Genomic DNA, 22,792 nt, shown 5'->3' with positions numbered 1-22,792 from the left:
CACCCACATCTGGTGCAACATCTGCTTGCAGGAAAACACGTCTAGTGGCAGGAATGCCATTAAATTGCTCTAGAAACTGATTTAGTTGGCTAGCCTGGCTCAAATAAAGCATGAACAAAGATACTCTATGGGGTGGCTCACATATTTTGGATGTTAACAGATGTGCCCAAGGCTCAGGGAGATCAGAAGGTCATAATAAAGCTCATACATGTTTGTGATGGCTTTCAAATACCTGTTAATCAGAATGAGACTGTTGTCCTTCCTCAGGGGTCTGGTTCACTAAAGCACGCTGCTCTGTACCACAGGTTGTATCACCTGCTTATATCAATAATTATTTTTGATGCTAAGTTCTTCATGCTTGTAAGGTGTAGTTTTATGACCTCACCTTCAGAAAGTTAAGCCCTTTTGTTTCTGCAGCCACCATCCATTTAAAAAGTGGAAGAAAAGCCTCAGCCAGTGTGCATTCAGAGACCCTCCCTACCCCAGACTCTCTGGTTGAACACTGCAGCAGCTTCAACTCCCGAGCTGTATATGCATCCTTTTTTCTACATACCACGTCCTCAAATGATGGGTCAAGCCCCAGAAAAAAATAGTAGCTGAAAGAGAGCTTTAAAAAAACCAGGATCTTAAGTTTTGAAATTGCTCCGAGTAGGAGTCATCATACTCAACTTGTTATCAGAAGCACAAACTTACATGAACAAAGACGTCTCATGTTATTTCAGATTCAGCCTAGAAAAAATGAGATCAGGGCTTTTTGGAACATCTGTACGAGACTGCAGGTGCTCTTCTTTTAAGTTTCAAGGTGACTGAAATTTTGAGAGGTTGGCCATACTCACCAGATCATAACCTCACCTCACTGGGCTAACTGCTGCTAGGGGTAAACTGTAAGGTTTCGGCATCACTAATTTCCAATAGGAGGCCTAATTCAATCCCTGGCCTACAGTGCACTCCAACTTGCAGCAGCCCAGTGAGTGGTGTACCTGATTGCATTTTCCTCGCCTCCTTTTTCTTGTGGCCCTTCAGCCCCAAAGGAGCTGCGAGATCCTCAGCAAGGGAAGATGTTGCAGATCAGCTGATAAGCAGTACTTTGCTGGGCTCCCACTGAGTTTCAAGTCTGCAGACACCAGGAGACTTGGTGTTTTGGAGAGGTAAGATACCGTGCCTCCTATCACAACTGTGGTTCCTGGTATCTGCCAATTTTGAGACTGAGCAGATCCAGGAGCTATGAATGGTTTCCTCAGGATGCTGTGGCCTCCCAGAACCGCCAAGCACCATTCCAAATGTGCATGCCTGAGCCCCCGGCCCTCTGTCACAGGTTACTTAATGTCACTCTTCCCAATAAATCTTACCTGGATCCAAAATTCTTCATTCATTGGTGGGTTTTTTTGTTTGCCCTTTTTTGTTTCCCCCCAAGTATAATAATTGTATAGATTAAAATTGTATAGGAAAAAATTTTTGGAAACTGTCTTATTTCAAATAGATACAACTCAAAATTATTTTTATGTGGTGGAGAGGACATGAAGATGCACCAGATACATAATGCTTGGTAAAGTTTATTTGAGTAAGAGTGCTGGTAAGGTGAGCAGGAAAGCAATTTACCAGTAAATACAAATCTGATTTGTCTGTTGCTTTGAAATATTCCATGCTAATTTGATTATAGTAGCTTCCTAAATTACTGTCTTCTCTCAGTAACTGCTCATTGTCCCACACCTCTCATTTTGATAGATGACTTTTCCTTTAACTATAACATAGTCAATCAATGCTTCATGTCCCCCAAACTGGTAAATCAAGTGCTCCCACCTAAAAAGACAAGAAGATGTTTAAGAATAACCGGACTTGCATAAAAGCAGGTCACATACCTAGTATACCTGGCAATTACAAAAGATTTGCTTAAACCATCGGAAAACACTATTCCATGTTTACATGTTGATCTCTCGTTACATGAATACAGTGAGTTAATGTACAAATCAGTAGAGAATTCCTTCCACAAAATAAACAGGCATTATCTTTAGATAATTTGTAATTAGGCATGGATTATTAGTAATATTAGCCCCAAAATTTTAGGCTTTATTTTCCACTGGAGTGATTAAGGTGAATGAAAGTGGGTCTAAAATGCTAGCAGTGTCCCTTTTTTCAGAGGAAGATAACTTCTAAAGCACGAGGAATTCAGTAACCTCTCCACTATGCACAATATGGTGAAAAACAAAGTCCCTTATGTTAAATCACATTTCAAACGGCAATGGTAGAACAAACCTTGACGAATTTATGATAACAAGATCCCCCTGCTTGCCAGTCTCTATGGAGCCATGCGTGTCTGATTTTCCCAGAGCATAAGCTGCATTAATGGTGGCAGCTGCTAGTGCTTCATTCATTGACATCTTCATGTTTACACAGGCCAGATGCATCACCATAGGCTAGTAGGCAAGTTAAGTGGAAAATGGGAGTTACCAGTAACACAAATAAAGCTGTTCATGCCTCAAATCCCTAAGCACTCTCCTCCCTCCTTGTGCAACAGAAGGAGTTGTCCTGCATGATGTAAATCTTGCCAACTCCAAAATGAGAACTCTAAAATCAGGAACTTTGAGAGCCTTTTTTACAAGCCTTTCAGTGCATATGAAGAATAGAAGCCCTTCTGGTTTCAAGACTTTCTGGCAAAAACTACCAACTCACATAAATAAACATGAGCAATTGTCTAAGCTGGGCAGACAGTTCTCTTTGCGGATACAAAGACTGTTTTAAGTGCACAAGATCTATACACAAGTTGTATTGGTAAGAGATTTCATAATTTTGTGGTGTCATAAGTATTAGGAATAGCTTACCATTGAAAAACAGTATGCATTAGGATTAAAGTCACTGCCAAGAGCAACTATAACTCCTTCTTCTAACATTTTTCTAGCTTGAGGTTGCTTCAGTCTAGTGGGAAAAAGACACTTGTCAGTACAATTTGCTTAGTTATTACATGATTAATTACAAGAGCAAAAGTCATCACTTGGTTTGGCTACATTCATGCCTTCAGTTACACTAATCCTTTTGGAGACAAAAGGCCAAATTCTCCTCTTGGCTCCCTACCTGTCACCCTATGGACAGCGTAAATGGGAAGTGTGATTCACTGTTTTTGCAGTAACAGCATGTGGCAGCAGCCAGTATCAAGCATCAGGCTCCAGGCCACTGAAATTCTGGTATTTATCCAGGCCTCAGCCACTTAAGGATTTACGAGGTGAAAATCTTCATTGCTCAAAAAGTATTTTTCTAGTCCTTATAGCTTCAAGGACCAGCTCCCAAATATGAGCAATGGCATAAGCAATGCAATAGTCCCTTCCCAATTCTGTTGGCAATTCAAAATACTAAGTTGAGGCTATGAATTTAATTTTTATACATTAGAGGATTTTCTCACTTAGCAATGTTAATGCAAAAGATATCTTCAATAACTTCAATATCTGGAATAGCCATTTCAAAATTGTTTGGCCACTGGGTTAATCTGGGTAGGTGCTTGCAAGGGTGGGCACTAGGAAATACACTCTCTAAGAAGTTTTAGCCATAGCTGCTGTAAAGCCAATAGCGTCAAACATCGTGTCCAAACCAGTGTAACAATAAAAATGAAACATGAGAACATCTGCTGCTCAAAAAGTAGTTTTAAAAGCACTGCAGTTAACAGAAAAGAACAATAAATGACATCTCAATAAAGTGCTCACATTTCGTATACGACAACCCTCTCCCTATAGAAGCCTCTTAGCAGATTTATGAGATAATACCACCCGCTCCTGCACAACACGATGCTCTGGGAATTAACCGTGTTTAAAAAGATTTGTCTTAAGAGCCTTTCCCCATCCTCACACGTCCTTCCAGCCTCTGCATCCCCTGCTGTGCTCTGCTGCCAGACTCCTTAGGAGTACTGCAAGCAACAGTTAGCAAAGGCTAACTGTTAAGCAACTCTCCAGCTGCATTCTTTGGCCCACTTCTGGCTACCTGGTGAAGCCCTGGCCGCTACTGCTTTTCTTAAAACCAGGGGACAGTATAGGGGCAGGACCTCCCAAGGTCTGAGCTCTCATAAGTGGTACCAAAGGAGGTGAGGGAGGCCAGCAAAGGATGTACCACATCGCCTCATAGCAACTTCTCATACATTGCACAGCTTTTGGCCCTCTAATACTCTTTTAACCAGTTATCTGTTATATCTCCTCTTCATTTTTAGACTGTATTAGACTGGGAGGCCTGTGTTCAGTAAATAGTGCACCAGACACTGGAACAAACGAGGCCTCATTTCCTACGGCTATTTATTATCGCCATCTTAGACTTATCCTGAGGTTATAAACTTTCTACTGCATGGAGTCTCTGCAGTAACATGTGAGTTACAGCCCAGCCTTTTCCACAGGTGGCTGCATCTCTGTTGTCTCCTTTACCTCCCTGCCTGGGGTCAGTTTGCAGGACCATACATCCTCCCCGATATCTGTATTCTGGCAGTGCATGTAGTTGCAATCAGCCAGTGGTCCAAAAGCAGTGGTGGAGGACACAGATAGCTAACCACAAATAGAAACACAAGCATGGACATAGACGTGAACACAGGCAGCAATGGCACAGGCCTCGATGCCTCAGAAAGCGGGCTGCTGAAAATAAACCAAAATTATCTCAAGGATCTTCTCTTCACAGGAGGGAAAGTATTATTGGATCGCGGTCCTCATCATCTAGGTGGCTTATTTTTGGCATTAGGGGTAAGCGCGTGATCCATCTATGCTTATCTGGAATATCTGCATATGGAAAATAGCATTCTTAAGGCAATTCTCCTCAGTGTTGCCTGGGTAAAATCAGATGAGATTTTTAAAAAGTTACCCACAGTCTGTCAGTACTTTAGATAACCAAAGGATTCATTTCCCAGCAAAGCCTTCTGCCAGAGAGCAAATACATATATTGCAGATACAATTTGCCTGAAAAGAAGCCAATTCAGTTTTCAAAGGCAAAATGGATTAAAGAAAACCAGTCTGGTTTTCTTCTTAAATGAATGCCTGATTATGACCTTAGCCTGTCATAAGGGTTAAATTCCAGTGTTGACTGAACCACTCGAAATCTGCTGTGAGACTTCTCAGAAGTAGGGTATTGCTTCATTTTTGAGGATCTCCACCAAAACCAAGACATGAGAAGCCTCATTCAGTTCTTTGTATTTGTGATTGTCTTCACTGATCCAGCCTGGTCTTTAAGGCATAGATACAAGCTTATGCTTTTACATTAAAAGACCCTAAAACCACAAACATGGTTTTGCTGTTACAAAAGTTTACCTTCCATCTAGTGGCCTTACCTTAGTATGTAGGCAGTTGTTGGTAAAAGGACAGCAGCGCACTTAGCTCTTGCCATTGCCGTGATACCTTCATCACTAACTTCTTCCAGGTGGCTGATAGCCTGGGCTCCTAGTTCAGCTCCAAGCTAAGCAAATTTTCAAGAAAATTACTCACTGTTCTCAATTAATTCAGTAAAGCAGTGTTGTTATCAAATGACTGGAGGAGACAATCCATTATTAATATAAAATTAACTAAAAGAAAAAAATAACAAATGCTTGAAAGAACAAACAAAATGCAGAGATAAAATATTTGTTATTTTACTGCAGGAAAAGTTGATCACAAAAAAGTATTAACCACCCACCGAGTGGAAGCGCACCTTCAGTGGTGTTTTTAACAGACTAACACGCAAACTATGGGACAGCTATGGATAAAACCATCATCCACTCCTGTTCACAAAGTAGCCAGCAGAAAAGGGTTGACAAAACTGACACTGGTTGCAGAACTAGTAGTGCAGCTGCTGCCTTCAATGGTGAAGCACCAAAAAGGCTTTTATGATCAATGAAGTTTTTGTTTTGGTTTGGTTTGGTTTTTTAAATACAGCAGAGAATAACTTGAGCAGACCCCACAGGAAGGAAGCAATGTTTAAATAATGGTGAAGCATGGTCTCAGAGTGACCTTTTTTATCAAGATATTTGGGAGCCTATTCTTGACTAAACCGTCCCTCTGAGTGTGCTCACTGCACATCTGACTTGTTGCTGCTAACAGGACATTTAAAGAAAAAATATTTTTCAAGCTGCATAGAAACCATGTTTTTGTCATTCTTGGGTTCATGGATATCCACTTTCCCCATCTGTATCCCATGTGGAAGATAAGCAAAGTCAATGTTTGACTAGGCAGTGCATGTTAGTCCCAGAGGTCAAGGCTTCCTCCCATGTCCTTAACTCCACAGCTGCACAAGGGCTGCACTTTCTATCGTCTGATAGAAATAGATGTCTATGAATGGTCTATTTTATAAAGTCTTAGAAAAGAAAACCTTGGTTTTGAAAACTGCAATTCTTTCAAAGATTCATCTCTCACAAAAGCAAAGCAAAAAGCAAAAATGGCTTAACTGAATGTTAAGAAAGACGTACCTCAGCAGATTTCATCGGATGGAGTTCATCACCATGGAAGTTAATCTGTAACCCTATATCTTTTCCAGCTTGAAGAATTCTCCTAGTAGAATCCAGATCAAAGACTCCCTTCTCACAGAACACATCTATATTGTTAACATGTATTTCACCACTTAGTTTGAGTTCTTTCAGTTTAGGGAGATGGTTATTGATAATGTCATCTGTGGCTTCAGTAACTGTTTTGCCTCTATGAAAAGAAAATGTTACAGACCCATAAGAATAACATCCTTGAAGTCTGGCAAACATTCAAATTGTACATGCAATTACTAGATTAGTTAGAAAATGATGCAAACACAAATCACTCAAAAAACCTTCAGATGAAAAAATTTAAAACTACTGTAATTCATGTACTCTCAAACACTAATTACTTTCCATCCAAATAATATTAGATTGTATTACGAGGTATTTTTTATAAGGTTATCTTCTCGGATGCTAACCAAGACATGGGAATTTTAAAACGAATTCTTCTGCTGTCCTATTCATATATTCTGACCTACTTATACTGTATTCTAAAACACAACTATTTAAAACAGGTAAATGATTATTTAAATATTTCAAATGGTATTCATGCAATATTTTTATGCAAGTATCAAAGCTCAAAGGGGATATGCAGCACAAATCATGATTTTAAATTTACCTCTCCTCCTTTTATATCATTCAGAGTGACAGCTAGATAACTCTTTCTAAATCAGAGGAGCCTCCTGAGATTCAGTTTGCCAACGTCAGAACCATTTATGAACCCCCTATTACACAAAGATAACCCAGGAGAGATCAGTAAATGCCTCTGAAAGAGCAAACAATCCCAAAATCTGCAGTTGAGTTAATATTTTGCAATTTTAAGATCCAAAGATAAGTAAGGTACTGCAGCTAAGTCGCTGTGACATCTCAATCCTCATTTCAGGCACTGGAAAGCATGCACAGACTGGCATTATATGAGTGCCACATGTAGGAAAGTTGGGAGTTTTACAGTGGCCGTAAATTCAAGAAGCCAAATTCTGCTTAGATTTATAAACGAGGTTGTGTGGTTATAAAGCAGAGCAGAACCTGGCTTATGGGACTTCTTTTGTTCACCTCTCACTGAAACAGTCATTGGGGTTGCTCAAGCTTTTACCATGCCAACCTCCTCCCTTTTCTTCTTTTACTCTGAAGCCTTTGGAGGAATTTGGACTGAAAGATTAGGACCAGAGCCAAGACAAAACAGAGGGAAACCTAAGTGTTGGTTTCACTTTTTGAGGGGACATAATGCCCAAGAATTCAAAACTGCCGTTGTTCTAATGCAAGAGGCTTCTGCTCAGGAAATCACTTTGAAAATTTCTTCCTGAAGATGAAAAGGGCCCAGTGAAGCTTTGCCAATCAAAAAAAAAAAAAAAAAAAAATTAGAATCAGACATCCTCAAAATCATGAATATGAGCCAAAATGATGACTGGAGGGATGACAGAGCAGTTGTTTCCTTGCCCCCCTGCTGTGAGCTTTTGAGGTTCATTTTCTAACGAACCAGAAGTTCTGAGGCTGGAAACATTTTTAAAAGCAATGGACAGGAACAAGGATCACTATAAACAGAGCAGCCTTATTTTTCTTCAGGATGGCTCAGACTAAAGTAGCCTGCACCGTTTGGCGCATACTTTAGTAAGTACTGCCTATTACCAATACACCGTATCATAGTCCCACAGAACAACTGTGTAAGGACCTCTGGAGCTCATCTGATCCAACCCCTGGTCAATGTGAATCATGTGTCAATGGTGCCTTCTAGAAGCAGAAAATCAGACTGAATTACCATATACCTAGAAATCACGAACAGATACACACAGCACGTTCTCAACATCTGCCCAAAGCTAATTTGCAGGTGGGAAAAAAGAATAACCAGCGCTGGCAATTCTGGAAGTAGGCTCCTCTTAAGACTCCACATACTGAAGCTTTACAAGACACATCACATATTGCAAGACTTGGCAACATGGAAGAGTTGACAACTTTATCAATTAAATGAACTTTCTGGTGATGCTTCTGCTGTCAGAGGCCAGACTTGCAACAGTAAATTAAGCCAAGTGTAAGAAGTAAGCAAGCAAATGGCTTAACAAGAATTTAACAAAGCTCCTTGGCAGCAGCCCCGGGGGGGTCTAAGCAGCATTTTTCGTGAGCAAGCATAACATTGCTCTCTTGTTTCACATTAAATAGAATTATTTTAAATTAATTCAATGTTAGCAAATTGGCAGTAACAACTTTGCATGACTATGATAATTCCAAAATAATCAGAAAATAATTAGACTTTTAATGGCTATCTAGTCAAGAGTTGCCACGAAGTACCTACAACAAAAAAGGGCATTACATTTTAAGACCTACATAAATCAAGAAGGTTTAAATAAAAATAGTTAAATCAATCTTACTCTTTTGTTTGATGATTTATGCATAACTGAACTACAGGGCAGTTTTATGGAATATAATGATGGAAGAAAACTGGCATGAGCTTAAGTGGCTTGGAAGATGTCTGTTTAACAGCTTCTAGAATCCACAAGATCATCATCTCATTTGCATAAATAATATCAAAGAGCAATTCCCAGCCCCAAGCCTGCGGGCAACGTGTTCCCTTTGCGATCCTCCACTGTTACTGAAGCTGCAGGAAATTCAGAGTTTAAAACTGGAGCTCAGCAAAGCGGGATGCTTCCCTTAGCATGTTACTGGCCCAGATGTTCAGGAGCCAGCCAAAGGCTGAGGACCACGGCTCTGAACATCAGGCCTTGGATCAGGGAAGAACTGCAGAATTCCTCCTGGTCAAAATAAAAACCGAGGCAGAGACTAAGTTTGAAGGGCAGCAGAAAATTCAAGCAAAATATTCTAGGCATGAACATTTGAATGAAAAGAGAAGAGGATTTAAGAAGACTCAAACTGGAAAATACAGATAATTCAGTATTTCCTTCAGGAAATTTCCTCAAATCCCCAACTATCTTTTCTCCTTACTTCAAATACAATATCCTCACTACCTATATTTTGTTATGCTTGACACGCATCAGTGGGGACAGAACTGTGCAGAGAGTGAGACGGTACACCTGTCTTTCTAACATGTAACATTTGATATATTTGTAAAAACACTGGAATTTATTTCCTTAGTTTATAGAAATGCTTGGAATATTTTGGTGGGAAAGACTATTTATCAGGATTTTGACTGAAATCCTCCCAAGGCCTTTTAGGGGAGGAGGAAAGGAAGGGCTAAGATATATAGTTTGGGGTAAAACCTCAATTTTGTTTTACCATTAAGCCCTCCAAATTTTAGTAGAACTTCTTGAAAGAAATTTGGCGTTTTCAGCAGATTTTAGTTACTTTATTCTTAACCATCTTCCAGTTACTGAAGATGATACAGGATTCCTTTTGAATAGTTACATTAACAAAAGATAATTTGCCGTCCTGCCCCAAATACACAATAATTAAATTGCAAATAAATTTTTTTAGATCATGTTTTCTTGAATGTTGGAAGAGGTAGATTTTTTTTGGAGTATGCTTTTTTTGTTTTAATGAACATCTCTTAAATATTGCCACAGTATCCCTGTGATGCTAGGCCTGCCTCCATCTTACATGCCATGTTCTGCAGCAGCCTACTACTTAGTCTGTCAAAACATATGTTTCACATAATGAGCTAAAACTCATTAATTTTTTCATACAACGAAATCTGGTAACTTGAAGATGTTATTTTCATCATAGGGAAAACAATGTCAAAGTGAGAAAGGCTTGTTATGGTATGTCTACCTGAGCCATCAAAATAGTTGTGATTGATTAAACACATTTACTTTAATCTTCTACTCATCTCATACCTAGAAGATGTATGCAATTCTTCATTGCATGGAAGCATAATTAAGCTTTGTTTACTGAGGTATATGAGGATTAAATACAGTATTTTTTTCTGTTCGCTGGTCAAAATAAAAGCTCATGGCAGAGACTAAGCTTGAAGGGTAGCAGCAAACCGAAGCAGAAGAACTTTCTGTACAGGAAACCCTGTAATCCACATTATGTTCAGTGTGAGCATCAGCTGGAGGCAGGGATTCTGTACTAAGCTTACGTTGGCATTTAGTAGCCATTAAATAATACTTCCCCGTCTTCCTTCAAATTAAAATTTAGGAGAACCTTCTGTAAATACTGGGTATTGTTTCAAATATGTTATATTTTAGGAGGGCTAGGCAGAAGAAACCTTTCTGAAAATAACAGCCGCTTTTCAGTGCAAAGCAGTAATACTTAACAAGAGCAAGAAAAATCAAGTCGTATTACTTCGGCACAGAATGAGCTCCACAGTACGTTGAAGAAATGCCAATATCCATGGATTGCTTAGCGCGTTCGATCACCCTGAGCATTTTAAGCTCTGTTTCTAAGTTTAAGCCATATCCACTCTTGCACTCAATCAACGTAGATCCTGCTCTGCGCATGCGTTCGAGTCGGTGTTTGAAAGTATTGAACAGCTCTTCTTCTGTGGCCTTCCGAGTGTGTTCCACCGTAAAATGTATTCCTCCCCCAGCCTGGTGGATTTCCATATAGGACGCACCTGCCAGCTTGGGGAAAAAAAAACAACAAACAAACCCCCCATACAATTAGGTATTAAATGTGCATTTTCTATCCAAGGGATTCTGGAAAGTGCCTTAAGGTCTCTTTGCAGTGAGAGAGAAAAGGAGGAGGGGAAAAAATCCCCATTAATTCTTCCTCCCTCCCCCTCCTCTCCCCCCTCCACTTAAGTGAAGAAATGATGTAAGAAGCCACATACAGAGAATTACTCTGAATATTTGCTTCCCCCTGAGCCCAAGGGGAAAACCTATCTCTAGCTCAAAAATTCATTTATGTGGAAAAAAAAAAAAGAAAAAAAAAACCCCACAAGATTTAGATGGTAATAGAAGGCAGCACTCCTGTATTCCTTCAATTAATGCAAAAATATATCAAGGCTGGCTGTGAAGGCTGCAGCCTCCTCTCTCAGCCTACCAGTATTCAGAAATCATCCCTCCTCCCTCAGTTAGACTATCTGACAGAAATTATATATTTTTCTACAAATGACAGATGGGAGTCACTAGAAAGTAGAAATAGTTATGCATAAAAAAAGAGGAAAAAAAATCCAGCTGTGTAATTTTATGTCATTACCTTCATTGCAAACTCATGAACCCTATCACCAGCCCACACTGGGTGTGTATGTGCATCTACCAGGCCTAAAGAAAACAAAGTAAATGTACACTCAGGTTATTTCACTGTGTAAGAGAAAAGCTTATGAACATGGAAGCAAATAAAACGGACAGCAGAAGCTCCCCTATAAAGCTGCTATTGGTTAAAGAAAAAGAAAATCCAACCAGCTAAAAACCTAGGATTTTCTTTAAAGGCTATTAATTTTCTTTCAAATTTTTTAGGTGTACTGGCTGATACCTTATGCAAAACATCTCTAGGTAAATGCATCACTTGCTCAGTTCCTCATGTTGCTTTGATGACATTTTCAAACTGTGAAAGAAGGGATAAATTACAAACTTTGAAATAGTTCATTAGACTTTTAAGTCTGTGTCCTTTAAAGAAAGCAAAGTGCTTAGGCTGGGTGTAGTACGCTAGCACTTACTCTAGCAATAGTCCACTTAGTCCAGTGGGAGCTTTTTCTATGAGCTGTCAAACCAACACTACTGAATGCCCAAGCCCACTGCAAATGAAACAGAGGTCTAACAGCTTGTGTGTTAACACCACTTGCAAAGTTTAACATGCAGTAGACTTGCCTAGGTTTGTTTTTTAATTACATAAAGTTGCAGAGTATGTGACTTAAAATCCTGCATTGCCCTTTTGCCTCCAACTGGCTGCGGGCAGGACGGAGAGACTGAGCTCCGCGGCTGAACGGCTGATGGGCAGAAAGGGTAGAGAAAACAGAGGTGAATCTGAAAAGTCACTCAGTGAGCCAGCTATGTTACCGTTGTGATCTACGATACAGAGGAACAGATGCAAGACGAACCAAAAGGAGACAGAGCTCCACCATCAAGACCAAAAAAACATCCCAAGTGCTGCAGTTTTTTCCTTGCAGCACTCCCGATGAGGAAGCTACGATACTCTGCCCCTCAACACAAGATATTATCAAACCAGTACTGAATACAGAGGAAAAAGGATGGAGGGATGTTTAATACACATTTACTTTGTCTCTAAGCACTTGCCACAATTTGGCATTGTATCATTATAAAAAAATACACCTACCTGGTAACACACACTTCCCGGAGCAGTCAATTATTCTTTCAAATGTTGCTCCTGAAAACTGATTGCGAATAACATCTGCCTGGCCCACAGCTTTGATACAACCATCTCTGCAAACAACAGACAACGAACAAAGGAAGCGTGAGCCTGTTGAAAAGTCAAGTGCTCACTGACAGAGCTCCTGGAGCAACAACCTTCTGAAAGCAGGAGTACGGACCTTCAGCAGGACTGAAGAGGCACACAGGAGGTGGTTTGCTAACCTTACAGATGCACAGAAAACAACGGGGTAATGCCATGCATTTCAAATTGTTTGCTGTAACACTTGTCATGTCCTCTACTTACATCCCTCAGGACGATACCTTGGTATTCTGTTGTTCTAATTTCTGCTAGACAACGTTACTTTTCTCTTGTGGATCAGCAAATATACAGCATTCCTCCAGCAAGTATCTGCAGAGCACTCTTCCCCTCACAGAAATCAAACTATCATTGCCAGCCTCCACTGCCTGGACCTGAATCATACCCTTGTGCCCTTGGAAGCCATAGGGATAAAGCTCTTTGGGGCTGATCTTCAGTTCAACAGCAATTTTCTCCCAGTGGAGCTCGAGGATGATACTGGGAACGCTACACTGCACCTGAGGGATCCCCTCCAGCCATGCATGGAGCTCCACCTCACCTACACGAGAGGAGCTTCCCGGGGCCCACGCGGCACCTCTGTCCTTTAAGCCTTGTCTTTCTCCAGCTCTTTGCAAGCCGCTGGAATAGTAACCAGGAGTCACCATGGGTACCTTACTGAAGGAACCTCTATGCTACATGGCTGAATTTTTAAGAGGCGAATATTGCAGCTAGAACATTTAGAAATGGGAGAGATGTAATTATAGACGTTAATTACTAACTATAGTTTCATTAATTACACAAATTATTTACAGGATTGCTATTAGTTCAGGTCAGTTCACCTAGAAACACAGCAGAGGCAGAAAAGGATAGCAGTTATGATCAACACCAGGCTAGAAGTTATCTTTACAAGGCGGGAAGTGCAAACACAGCATTATAAAGGCAGTTATCAGGACAGGGACTGAAATAATCACAATTACAAAGGCATGTTTCAATGCAGGCAGCTGGCTGCCGTTCCACCGCCACCGGGCAGAGGCAACCACGGGGCAGAGGCAGCCGCCGGGCAGAGGCAACCGCCGGGCAGAGGCAACCGCCGGGCAGAGGCAGCCGCCGGGCTGAGGCAACCACCGGGCTGAGGCAGCCGCTGGGCAGAGGCAGCCACCGGGCAGAGGCAGGCTGGCAGCCGGCGGGCAGGCTGTCGAGGCGGGGGCAGCTCGCAGCGACCCGCTCCCGCAGCAAGCCCCGCCGCCCCCGCCCCAGCCCCGCGGCCGCCCGCACTCACAGCCCCACCACCAGGCTGGCGTCCCGCAGCACGGCCAGGCTGGCGGCGGCCTCCCGCAGCAGGTACTCCTCGCCCCGGCCGCAGACCAGCACCAGCTGCTGGGCGTTCTCCAGCAGGAGCCGGTGCCGGCCCGCCATGGCAGCTGGCAGCGCGGCAAATGGCGGGCAGCGCGGGGAGCGACCGCCGCTCGGCCCAAAGTCCCGGGGCGGCGCGGGAGAGGGCACCTCCCGCCCCGCCGGCCTGCCCCCGCCTCGGGCCGGGCCTGGACCGGGGCCTGGGCCTGCCCCTGCCCCTGCCCGGCTGGCCTTTGCTAACCAGCCTCCCAACAGAGGGTGAAGACACGGAGGCGGGAAGCAAAGCGGAGGGCAGGCCGGATGATTCCTCCGGGGCACGGGTGAGGCGGGTGGCGGTGACCGTCCCTCACCCATGCCACATTCGCCACTTGACAGAAATCCGGGCTGAAAAAACTACAGGGCTTTAAGAGTGAATTTGGCAGCAGCCTGCTGCGCTAGGCGAAGGATGCTGTTCTTGCCGCGGTCCGGGGCAATGTGCCAACATCCGTACATGGTGCTGGTTTACGATAAGCTCCGAAGCACCGGTTTTGCCAGCTGGGGATTCCCGGAGCCCTCTGCCTGCACTGCACCACCTGGAAATTTCTCTTTGCCAAGAAAACGGGGGCTTCTGAATTGGGAGCATGTCTGCCACATGCCCCCTCCCTGCCGTCCATCACCTCGCCGGTGTCCATCACCTCACCATCATCCATCACCTCACCATCATCCATTACCTCACCAGCATCCATCACGTCACCAGCATCCATCACTTTGCCAGCATCCCAGCCCCTGAGGGACCATAACACCTCTCACCGCACCGGATAGTCAGGCAGACATTAATTTATCCAGGCAGATATTAATTTATCCAATTCCACCATCAAAAGGTTTGTGCGATTCTGCTGCCCCCTACAGAATTAGGGATGGGAGAGTCGGGGAGCAAATATTTACTTTCTACATGGATTTTTGGTTTTCTTCTCTCTTCAAACATTCATAGCGAGTACAGGGCTGCAGTAATTCCCAGCAGGAAAATGGAGTGTATTTCTAAATACGTGGTCCCTCAACTACCTTTCTGGTGGTAGTAATTTTCCTTAGACACCTTCTTTTCTTTTAGAAATAGGATCAATTTAAAATGCTTGTAACACGCCTATGTGTATATACATATTCCTGTACAGCAGAAACAGATGGATATGTTGGCTCTTTGAATGAGCCTTTCTGCTCAAGTCTTGTTTTCAAATGAGGCAAGGTATGCAGCTAAAATGCTGTATATTGCATTTACTAACAAACCTGAAAAGTGAGTAAAACTATGATAGCATCGGGTGTTACCTTGTGATACCGCTCCACTGGCTCAATACTGCACCACAGCATCATTTTCATCTTCCTCCTAAACATTGTCTCTTGCTACTTGTGCAGAAGATTGACAGGCGAGGTGGTAGATGGTGCTTTACTGCTTCCAGGAGTTCCTGCTGCTGACTTTGGCTTTCCCCGGCAGTATCGCTGTATGTTTGAAAGCATAAATTAAAGAGGAACCTTGCAACAGAGTCATAGCAAGGGCAGAAGGACACTCCACGGGGGAGAGATGCTTAAGCAGCAGTGGTGGGGTGAGAGCTGGTGTGTCAGGAATGAAACGCAGCATGCTGCAGTGGAGCCCGGCACTGGCCGGATCAGTCCTGCCAATACAAGCAGCAGGGAGAAGATGATTCAGCTGGAGCAGAAGGGAGCACCCGCGACTCCACATAGCTCACCTCTTTGTGTGCAGTGCGGGGGCAGGCAAATTGAGAGACTAGAATGAACGGCGTCACTGTAGCGCTGTCTTATGGCAAAATCATCTTCCTCGTATTCACAAATATTTCAGGGTATATGTTCCACGAGCAGCTCTTTCTGCCCTTGAGAGGACCACCAGTGAACATTAAATTCCTACCTGTATTTGCACATCCCCATGTTTAATTGCATGCCTGGCCATCCGGTGCTTCTGTGAGCAAGGGCTAGAAGTCAAACAGAAACTGGCCTGTATGCTGCTTACATTTATGTTTCTCACATCTACACATTTTTTGCCTTTTGTCTCTTTCAGCAATTCCAGAGAGAATTTCAAAGAGCAGAGGTGACATCTGCAGCTCTATTTCTGGTGATCCAACCTCAGACTCCAGCCACTCATCACATTAGTTTTGGTAAAAGGGGCAAAAAAGGAAAGATCAGTTTTGTGTAAAGCTTTACACCTGCGAGAAGTGTGTTGTTACACTCTTAAAGATAAAATTCAGTTCTGTGCACTAGGCTTTTCCAAGAACCAAGGGCAGATCTTGATTTAAGTCCTTAGAATAGGTGAAGATTTTATGCTCAGTAAGATAGGAGTGTATTTCATTCTCAGACTTACGTTTTGCTTGCAGAAAACTTACAGCTGTGCTTGTATATTTGTATATGCCCTGGTTCTTTTCTGTTGAAGATTTTTCTCTGCAATAGATCAGCTTATGAAGAAAAAGGTCAATCCACTGCAAAGTCAGTGATTTCTGACATGCTGTGCCTGATATATTTTTAAAAGTACTGCCCAGAAAGGTAAATGCAGGAGTGATTTCTTGGTTGCATCCTCAGGAAATTCTTGAGTTTGATTCAAAAAGTACAGATTCTCACAGTTGGGCTGTATTTTAAAAATGTTAATGGCAGAATTCTTTGGATGTAAACAGAGGACGGTAGGGTGCCAGAGGAACTCTGCCTAAATTCCTTAAACTTAGAGCCTTTAAATCACAACCTTAATGTTCCAGTGAAAGTGCATTTTGAAGAGAATTTTAAAATGTGGTATCTTCAATAGTGTCTGATAATTTGTCTGCAAAATTTTATAGGTGTTGATAAAAGCAATCAAAAGAAGAGAACTCTTTTCACAATAGAAGATGGAAAGCCAGTTCTTTACAGAGCTGGTGGGTCTTTGCCTGCTGAAAAGGTGTGTGTTCCTAAAACAGCTTGAGGATAATATCCTATGCTCGTTTTACTTATGTTATTGTTGGGTATTTTAAGTTCCTTGAGTTTGCCGGTTTGGGTTGGAAAATAACTCATTTCACCAAAAAATTAAACAAAGGAAGGTACCAGAAAGAATAGAGAGGAAAAAAAAATAGTAAAAGTAGAGATAAGTAAAAGAGTCAATTGAATATCAGGTTATTGATTAAGAGATTTCATCTCTTCTTGCTGGTGCTTTACGTGAGTGTATGATACGCTTATTCCTCAAAGAACACCTTTTCAAATACATTGTCAGAGTTACTTTAGAATGTTTATTCTTGTAACCAACATGTAATTAAATACAGAAGGCCCAAGGCTGGGTATGAGTCTTAGTCCAGATATGGGCTAAATTTTCCTTACATTTGTGTGTTACGTTTTTTCATTTGCTAAATTGTCCTTTACAGTAATACACATAGCATGATGAAATGTCCTGAAAGGAGGCATTGTGCATGTCTTAAGAAAAGGTAATTGCTGGTGGAATTTACTGAATGCTATTTCCCTGTTTACAAAAGCAGCAGAGGTTACTGGACCCTCAGGATCATACATGGAAATTGCATCACATGGATGAAACTGACTTTGAAATGTGGGATTGACCCAGATTAAATTGCAAATTTGTTATATACTCTTGGCTCCCCTCATATCAGACTGAGTTTTACATCAGATTTACAAATTTTTTTTGCATAGCTTTGCAAAAGTAAAAATGAAGAAATTCTGCATTTTCTTTTTCCTATTCGGAAAAACTTTGCATCTCTCAAACCATGGAAACATTGCATTTGCTCAGACGAGCTTTCTGAATCCTCCCTCTGTTCCCAGGTTCTGTCTCAATAACTTCTTTGGCAAAGTCCATAACCCCCTGGTGATGGGGGGACCTTTTGGGGGAGAACCGCAGATCTCAGTCTTTGAAAGAGGGAGACAGCTCACAGGAGAAAAATATATTTGTTTTCTTAGTTCTGGCTGGGCTCTTGCTTTTGCAAAATGTAAGTGCACTTATCTTGTCTTTCCTTTTGTATTCTTCATCTTAGCGTAGATTCTCATAGAACTTTGTCTTTTTTCATCTAGATACGAGTTTTAGGGCCAAGGTCTTCGTTTAGAACGCTGTCCCTCCACAGAAAGCTACTGATTTTACTGGGCCTTTTAGAAACACAGCAGTCCACACAGATTTCTTTCCACAGTTTGTCCTTCAGGGGATGGTGAAAAAAAAATTTGGAACCATACCCACCTTTAAATGGACTGCTAGACTTTGTGATAAACTGTCATTTTTCTTCCTATCTGTACACTACAGCTACTACAGTCTGCTACTAAAGAAACATAGAATTTGAGTATGAAAACAAATGAATGAAAACCAGAGCGCTCGTTGGGTTCTACCACATTTGGTGGCCAGGTAGCAGAGCTGAGATCTGTATGCAGTGATTTCCATGGGGTCATTTACTGGTAAACAACCAGCACTAGCCGAGTTGTTGTGGAATTGCACTCACGACTGACTTGTCTCTGAGACTTTCATTTTAAATAGCACAAAACACGGATGGTTTTCTGTAGGTGACAAACAACAGTGTTTAACCTGAAAGATAAACTCATTTATGAATATGCTGAGGTATGAGATCGAGTTTACAGATGTCCTTTGTGTTGACACCTTATTTCAGAAGCCTTTGCATCGAGCTGCTACTGGTGGTGATGCACAGAGCCAGGGCTGGTGCGGAGCTGGCGCCAAGCTCTCCGCAGTGCCTCCAGGATGCCAGTGGCAGGACCCCAGGCAGCCTCCGCTTTGAGTGGTTTACTAAAAGCTCATACCCAGCACTTTGTGGAGGTGTTCAAACCCAAGATGGGAAGCTGGCCATAATGCTGGTTTTATTCCCTAATTAGGTTGCCATCACATAGCTCTTCTCCTTACGCAAAGCGAGTAAGCTCATGACACAACCTGTGGCATGTTGAAGGCTTCCGTAAAACCTCTTTTTTCCGTATCACCTCGGGCTTCAGTGCAACCTGCCTGTACGATTCTTGTCAGGGAAGGGGCTGGAGTCTGCAAAGAGCAGAAAAGGGTCCCCTCCTCTCCCTTTTCCACCCTATGACCATGTCTAAGGCAGGCCAGGACCACAGCAGAGGACCAAAGAATTTTTATCTTTTGTGAAGCTCCACTATTGAGATCACAGAGGGATAAAGGAGGAATTCTATTTTCCCCATGTGTAGAACAGGGATAGTACTTCTGTATTTGACAGCAGCATTATGGTGCGCGATCACTGACGAGAGAAGGGTCAAGGTAACACAACGGTTGTAACGTACGTTCATGAAGCGTACCTCTAGCTGTCTGGGTTCTGGTGTGCAGAATGCCTTCCAAACCACTTCTTACAGGCAGCGATTCTTAGCTCTGTCAGAGCCTCAAGCAGGGAGTCTCCGACTGGCAGCACTGGCAAAGCAACGGCCTTTCATTAAGCAACACTGATAGGTATGGGACATTCAGTTAACCTCAGTGTTTACTCTTAACGTTTGAAAACATGGTTATTGTGTTCCTGCAAAACTTTAACATTCCGGTAACAGAGACTTTCTTTTTATGACAGAGACTGGGAAAGTACACTCCCATTTTGCAGTGTGTTGTCTTAATTCTATTAATGCCATTGAAGTCCATGGACCTTTAGAGCTGCCAAGAGGCTTTTGTTTGTGTGGATGTGAGCTACAAAGTCAGTACAAACGTGTCCTTCCTTAATAACGACTGTACAGCCACACCTCAAGCTTTGTGACTCAAAGCAGCAGAATATGTCTAAGAGACACTGGGGTATAATGGATCTCCACATCTCACCTGCAGTGAAGTCTTCACAACTATTTCCAAATAGTTTATAAATGGGTTTAAAGACTAAGTGTATTTAAATAGTAACTACATACATACTGTAAACTATACAGACTGCCATATTTTCCTGTGTCTCCAATGGGAAGCTAACTGGTATTTTGTTCACAGCCTGCAGCCGTTAAAGCAGAGAAGACAGCTAAGAATGAGGTTCCTGCAAATACCAAAGATGACTTACAGTTTTTCACTTAGAGGTGAAACTTAGTTTCTGCTGAAATAAGGCTACAAAGCATTACAGCTGCATCTTCTTAATTAACCAATTCAGAGCTGAAGGAATCATTACCAAATCATCAGTAGCCTGCAGCAGGCACATCAGGGTATTTTTTGAAAGATTTCTGTTGCTCACTCTACAGCCCGTTATTATCATAATTAGAGAAAAGGCTATGCCTGCAGCTCCTTCAGTCTACTCCGTGATTCAGCTTAGAATGACAGCAGGAGAAAGTCACATACACACGATGAAGAGTCCTTTACCTTCTATCACACGCTAGTCTGCATTCAGTACGACTACCTGATGGCAGAGTACCGACACTGACGCTAAACTGAGCTGATACCTGAATGAACTATCTATTTTATTTTGGAGTGCACAATTTTGAAGGTTTAATTTATTCCAGGAATCACTTAAATTCAGATATTTCCCTTGACAGTAGCAGTGTTTGCTGACACTGGTAAAAGTTGGAGGGGGTGTGCGTTTATTTGTTTTTAAATATTCACTTTTCATTCCAATATTTTCAGTTTTAAGCTGAAATAATTGCCTATTCCTCCAGCATTAGTTTTTTGGATGCCATTAAAAGATTAGAGACCTTTTTAAGAGTTAACTTCCCCCATATTAAAATACAAACGAAAAAAAGTAAACACATTATTACAAAATTATGGAAAAACAAAAAAAAGAGAAAAAAGTTTATTTCCAGATATACAAAACACCTATTCTCTCATTTCTCCATCTTCTTCCTCTTCTTCCACACCTCTGATGTACAAAACATTATTGCACCTGTAAACAGAAACAAAGAGTTCCCTTAACTGTAAGCGTTTGAATTTTCTACACGTTATCTACATTGCTGTAAGTATTTGCCTGCTTGAGCGTAGCCTGGCACCAGCCAAATTCTGCCTAACAAAGTGCTGCTGTTGACCTTGTACAGCTTCCCACAAAGTTCATAACAACTGCAAAAACCCCAAGTTTATAAAAGCAGTAACTGGTTGACAATGCTGTACAAGAAATTTTTACTCTTGGGTTAACAGCTGTGGCCAAGTATAAATGTCCAACCATGCAAAATGTTTTCAGTAGCAATACAGTAATATACGCTACCAATGCCAAGGGATGAACAGATCTACAATAATCTGGAAAACTAAGGTATTTAGTTACCTGAAATAGGGATTGCAAATACTTCTTTACAAATATTTTAGAGTTCACATTTCCTCCCCTCAGAAAGGATCTCATAGCCTTCACATAAGAGTTACATTAACACTTAGCATCTTGCTTAGACAAGAAGCACAGCATCTACCAATACAAGTTTTAACACAAGTGGTAAGGAGATTTAAAGAAACCCTGCCTCTGCCATAAAGATCCTAATTACCTTATCAAAACTTCACCCAGGTGTCCGGACAACGCGCCGTCTATATACTCCTCTGTGTTTGCAAGCTTGGGAAGAAAACCAGCAGAACTCGGAACGATTAGAACAGAAGCAGCTTCGCACAGCACATGGCGGTTGCGCCCCGCAGCCCACCGCCCGGCTACAGTGACCGACCGGGGGAGGCCGAGCGACCCCGCTCCCACCCGACACAGGGCCGAGCCGACCCCTCAGAAGCGCCCCACTTGCCCCCCCCGCCCCAGGCACCTCACCGGCACCCCCGACGGTTCCTGCCCCTCCGCCGCCGGCCCGGCCCTCACCTGCATGTTCATGTAGCCGTCGACGGAGACGAGGTAGCCCTTGTACTCCATCCCCCACTTCAGCTTCACCATCACCGGCTTCCCCGTCAGCCCGTTCAGGAAGGGCTTGGGGTTGAGGGGCAGGCTCTGCCGGGGACAGCAGCCGGTCAGCGCCGCCCCTCCCGCTCCGCCCCGCCCCGCTGCCTCGGGACCGTTAACGGCCGCGGCTCCCGCTGCCCGCGTGCCCACCCCCCCCCCCCGCCCGTTCCCGCCCCCTTCCCGCGCGCGGCGCGGACACCGCCCTCACCATGGCGACGCGGCGCGCGGCAGCGGCCCGAGAAACACAGGCCCACGCGGGAAGCCCTCGTGCGCGCCGCGGGCTCCGAAAGAATGGGAGGCAGCGCCGCTCCGGCTTCCACTTCCGGGGGCGCCGCTCTCACCTCTGACCCCTCACCCGCGCCGCGCCGCGCCGCTCTTGCAATAGGCTGGGACACTCCCACGCGCGAAGCGAAAAGCGGGGCTGCCCATTGGCTCGGCGGCGCCGCTGGCCTCTCTCATTGGTCGGGCTGGCCGCCCTCCCCCCTTTCGCAACCAATCGTTGGCGCCGTGAGGCGGGGCGTGCCTTCCGGGCGGGGGTAGCGCCGCGGCCCTGCCGCCGCCGGTCGCTTCGTGCCGCCCCGGCGGGGCGGGGGGCGGTTTGCGGTTTGCCGCGCGTACCTCAGGCCCCTCGGCCTCTCCCTCCCTCCCGGCTTGTGGCCTCCTCGCCGCCCCGCAGCCCTGCAGGGGGCCGGTTTCGCCTCCCTCAGGCCGGCATCAACCTTATTTTGCCTTGCAAGTCGGACGGCCGGGGCAGCAGCTGCCCTCCCGGCCGGGGATGGACGCACCGCTTCCGAGCAGTGGAGTGCGTGCGTGCGTGTGTGTGTCCTTCCCAGCAGGGTACTGCTTGCTTTTCACCTCGAGGTGTACCAGCTTTGAGGACCGTGTTCAGCCCGGCAGCAGGTAGCACGTCTGCGTTTCCGTCTCCCTCTGTACGGGTAGATCTCCACGAGGT

At 43.6% G+C, this 22,792-nt stretch overlaps 2 protein-coding genes across 3 annotated transcripts; both read right to left on the bottom strand.

The window, feature by feature from the left end:
• Window positions 1-1,576: 1,576 nt before the first annotated feature.
• On the bottom strand, window positions 1,577-14,152 carry AMDHD1 (amidohydrolase domain containing 1). 2 transcript variants are annotated; one of them, XM_075491644.1, is made up of 9 exons: window positions 14,010-14,152; window positions 12,620-12,726; window positions 11,543-11,607; window positions 10,688-10,965; window positions 6,398-6,623; window positions 5,288-5,412; window positions 2,820-2,913; window positions 2,254-2,414; window positions 1,577-1,800 (listed from the first exon to the last, which is right to left on the bottom strand). In XM_075491644.1, the coding sequence occupies exons 1-9, from the start codon at window positions 14,144-14,146 to the stop codon at window positions 1,686-1,688; spliced, it is 1,308 nt and encodes a 435-aa protein (XP_075347759.1). In that variant the 5' UTR covers window positions 14,147-14,152; the 3' UTR covers window positions 1,577-1,685. The 2 variants fall into 2 exon arrangements, with proteins under 2 accessions (XP_075347759.1, XP_075347760.1); XM_075491645.1 differs by lacking the exon at window positions 2,254-2,414 and having other exon boundaries at window positions 1,716-1,800.
• A 6,609-nt stretch (window positions 14,153-20,761) lies between these two features.
• SNRPF (small nuclear ribonucleoprotein polypeptide F) lies at window positions 20,762-22,207 on the bottom strand. Its single transcript, XM_075491643.1, has 4 exons — window positions 22,049-22,207; window positions 21,763-21,888; window positions 21,449-21,513; window positions 20,762-20,865 (listed from the first exon to the last, which is right to left on the bottom strand). Exons 1-4 carry the CDS (start codon window positions 22,049-22,051, stop codon window positions 20,799-20,801), a joined length of 261 nt encoding a protein of 86 aa, XP_075347758.1. The 5' UTR covers window positions 22,052-22,207; the 3' UTR covers window positions 20,762-20,798.
• Window positions 22,208-22,792: the final 585 nt, after the last annotated feature.

Source organism: Mycteria americana, chromosome 1, assembly GCF_035582795.1.
Source record: "Mycteria americana isolate JAX WOST 10 ecotype Jacksonville Zoo and Gardens chromosome 1, USCA_MyAme_1.0, whole genome shotgun sequence".
Classification (NCBI taxonomy): Eukaryota; Metazoa; Chordata; class Aves; order Ciconiiformes; family Ciconiidae; genus Mycteria; species Mycteria americana.
This window is presented reverse-complemented; position numbering and strand designations above follow the sequence as displayed.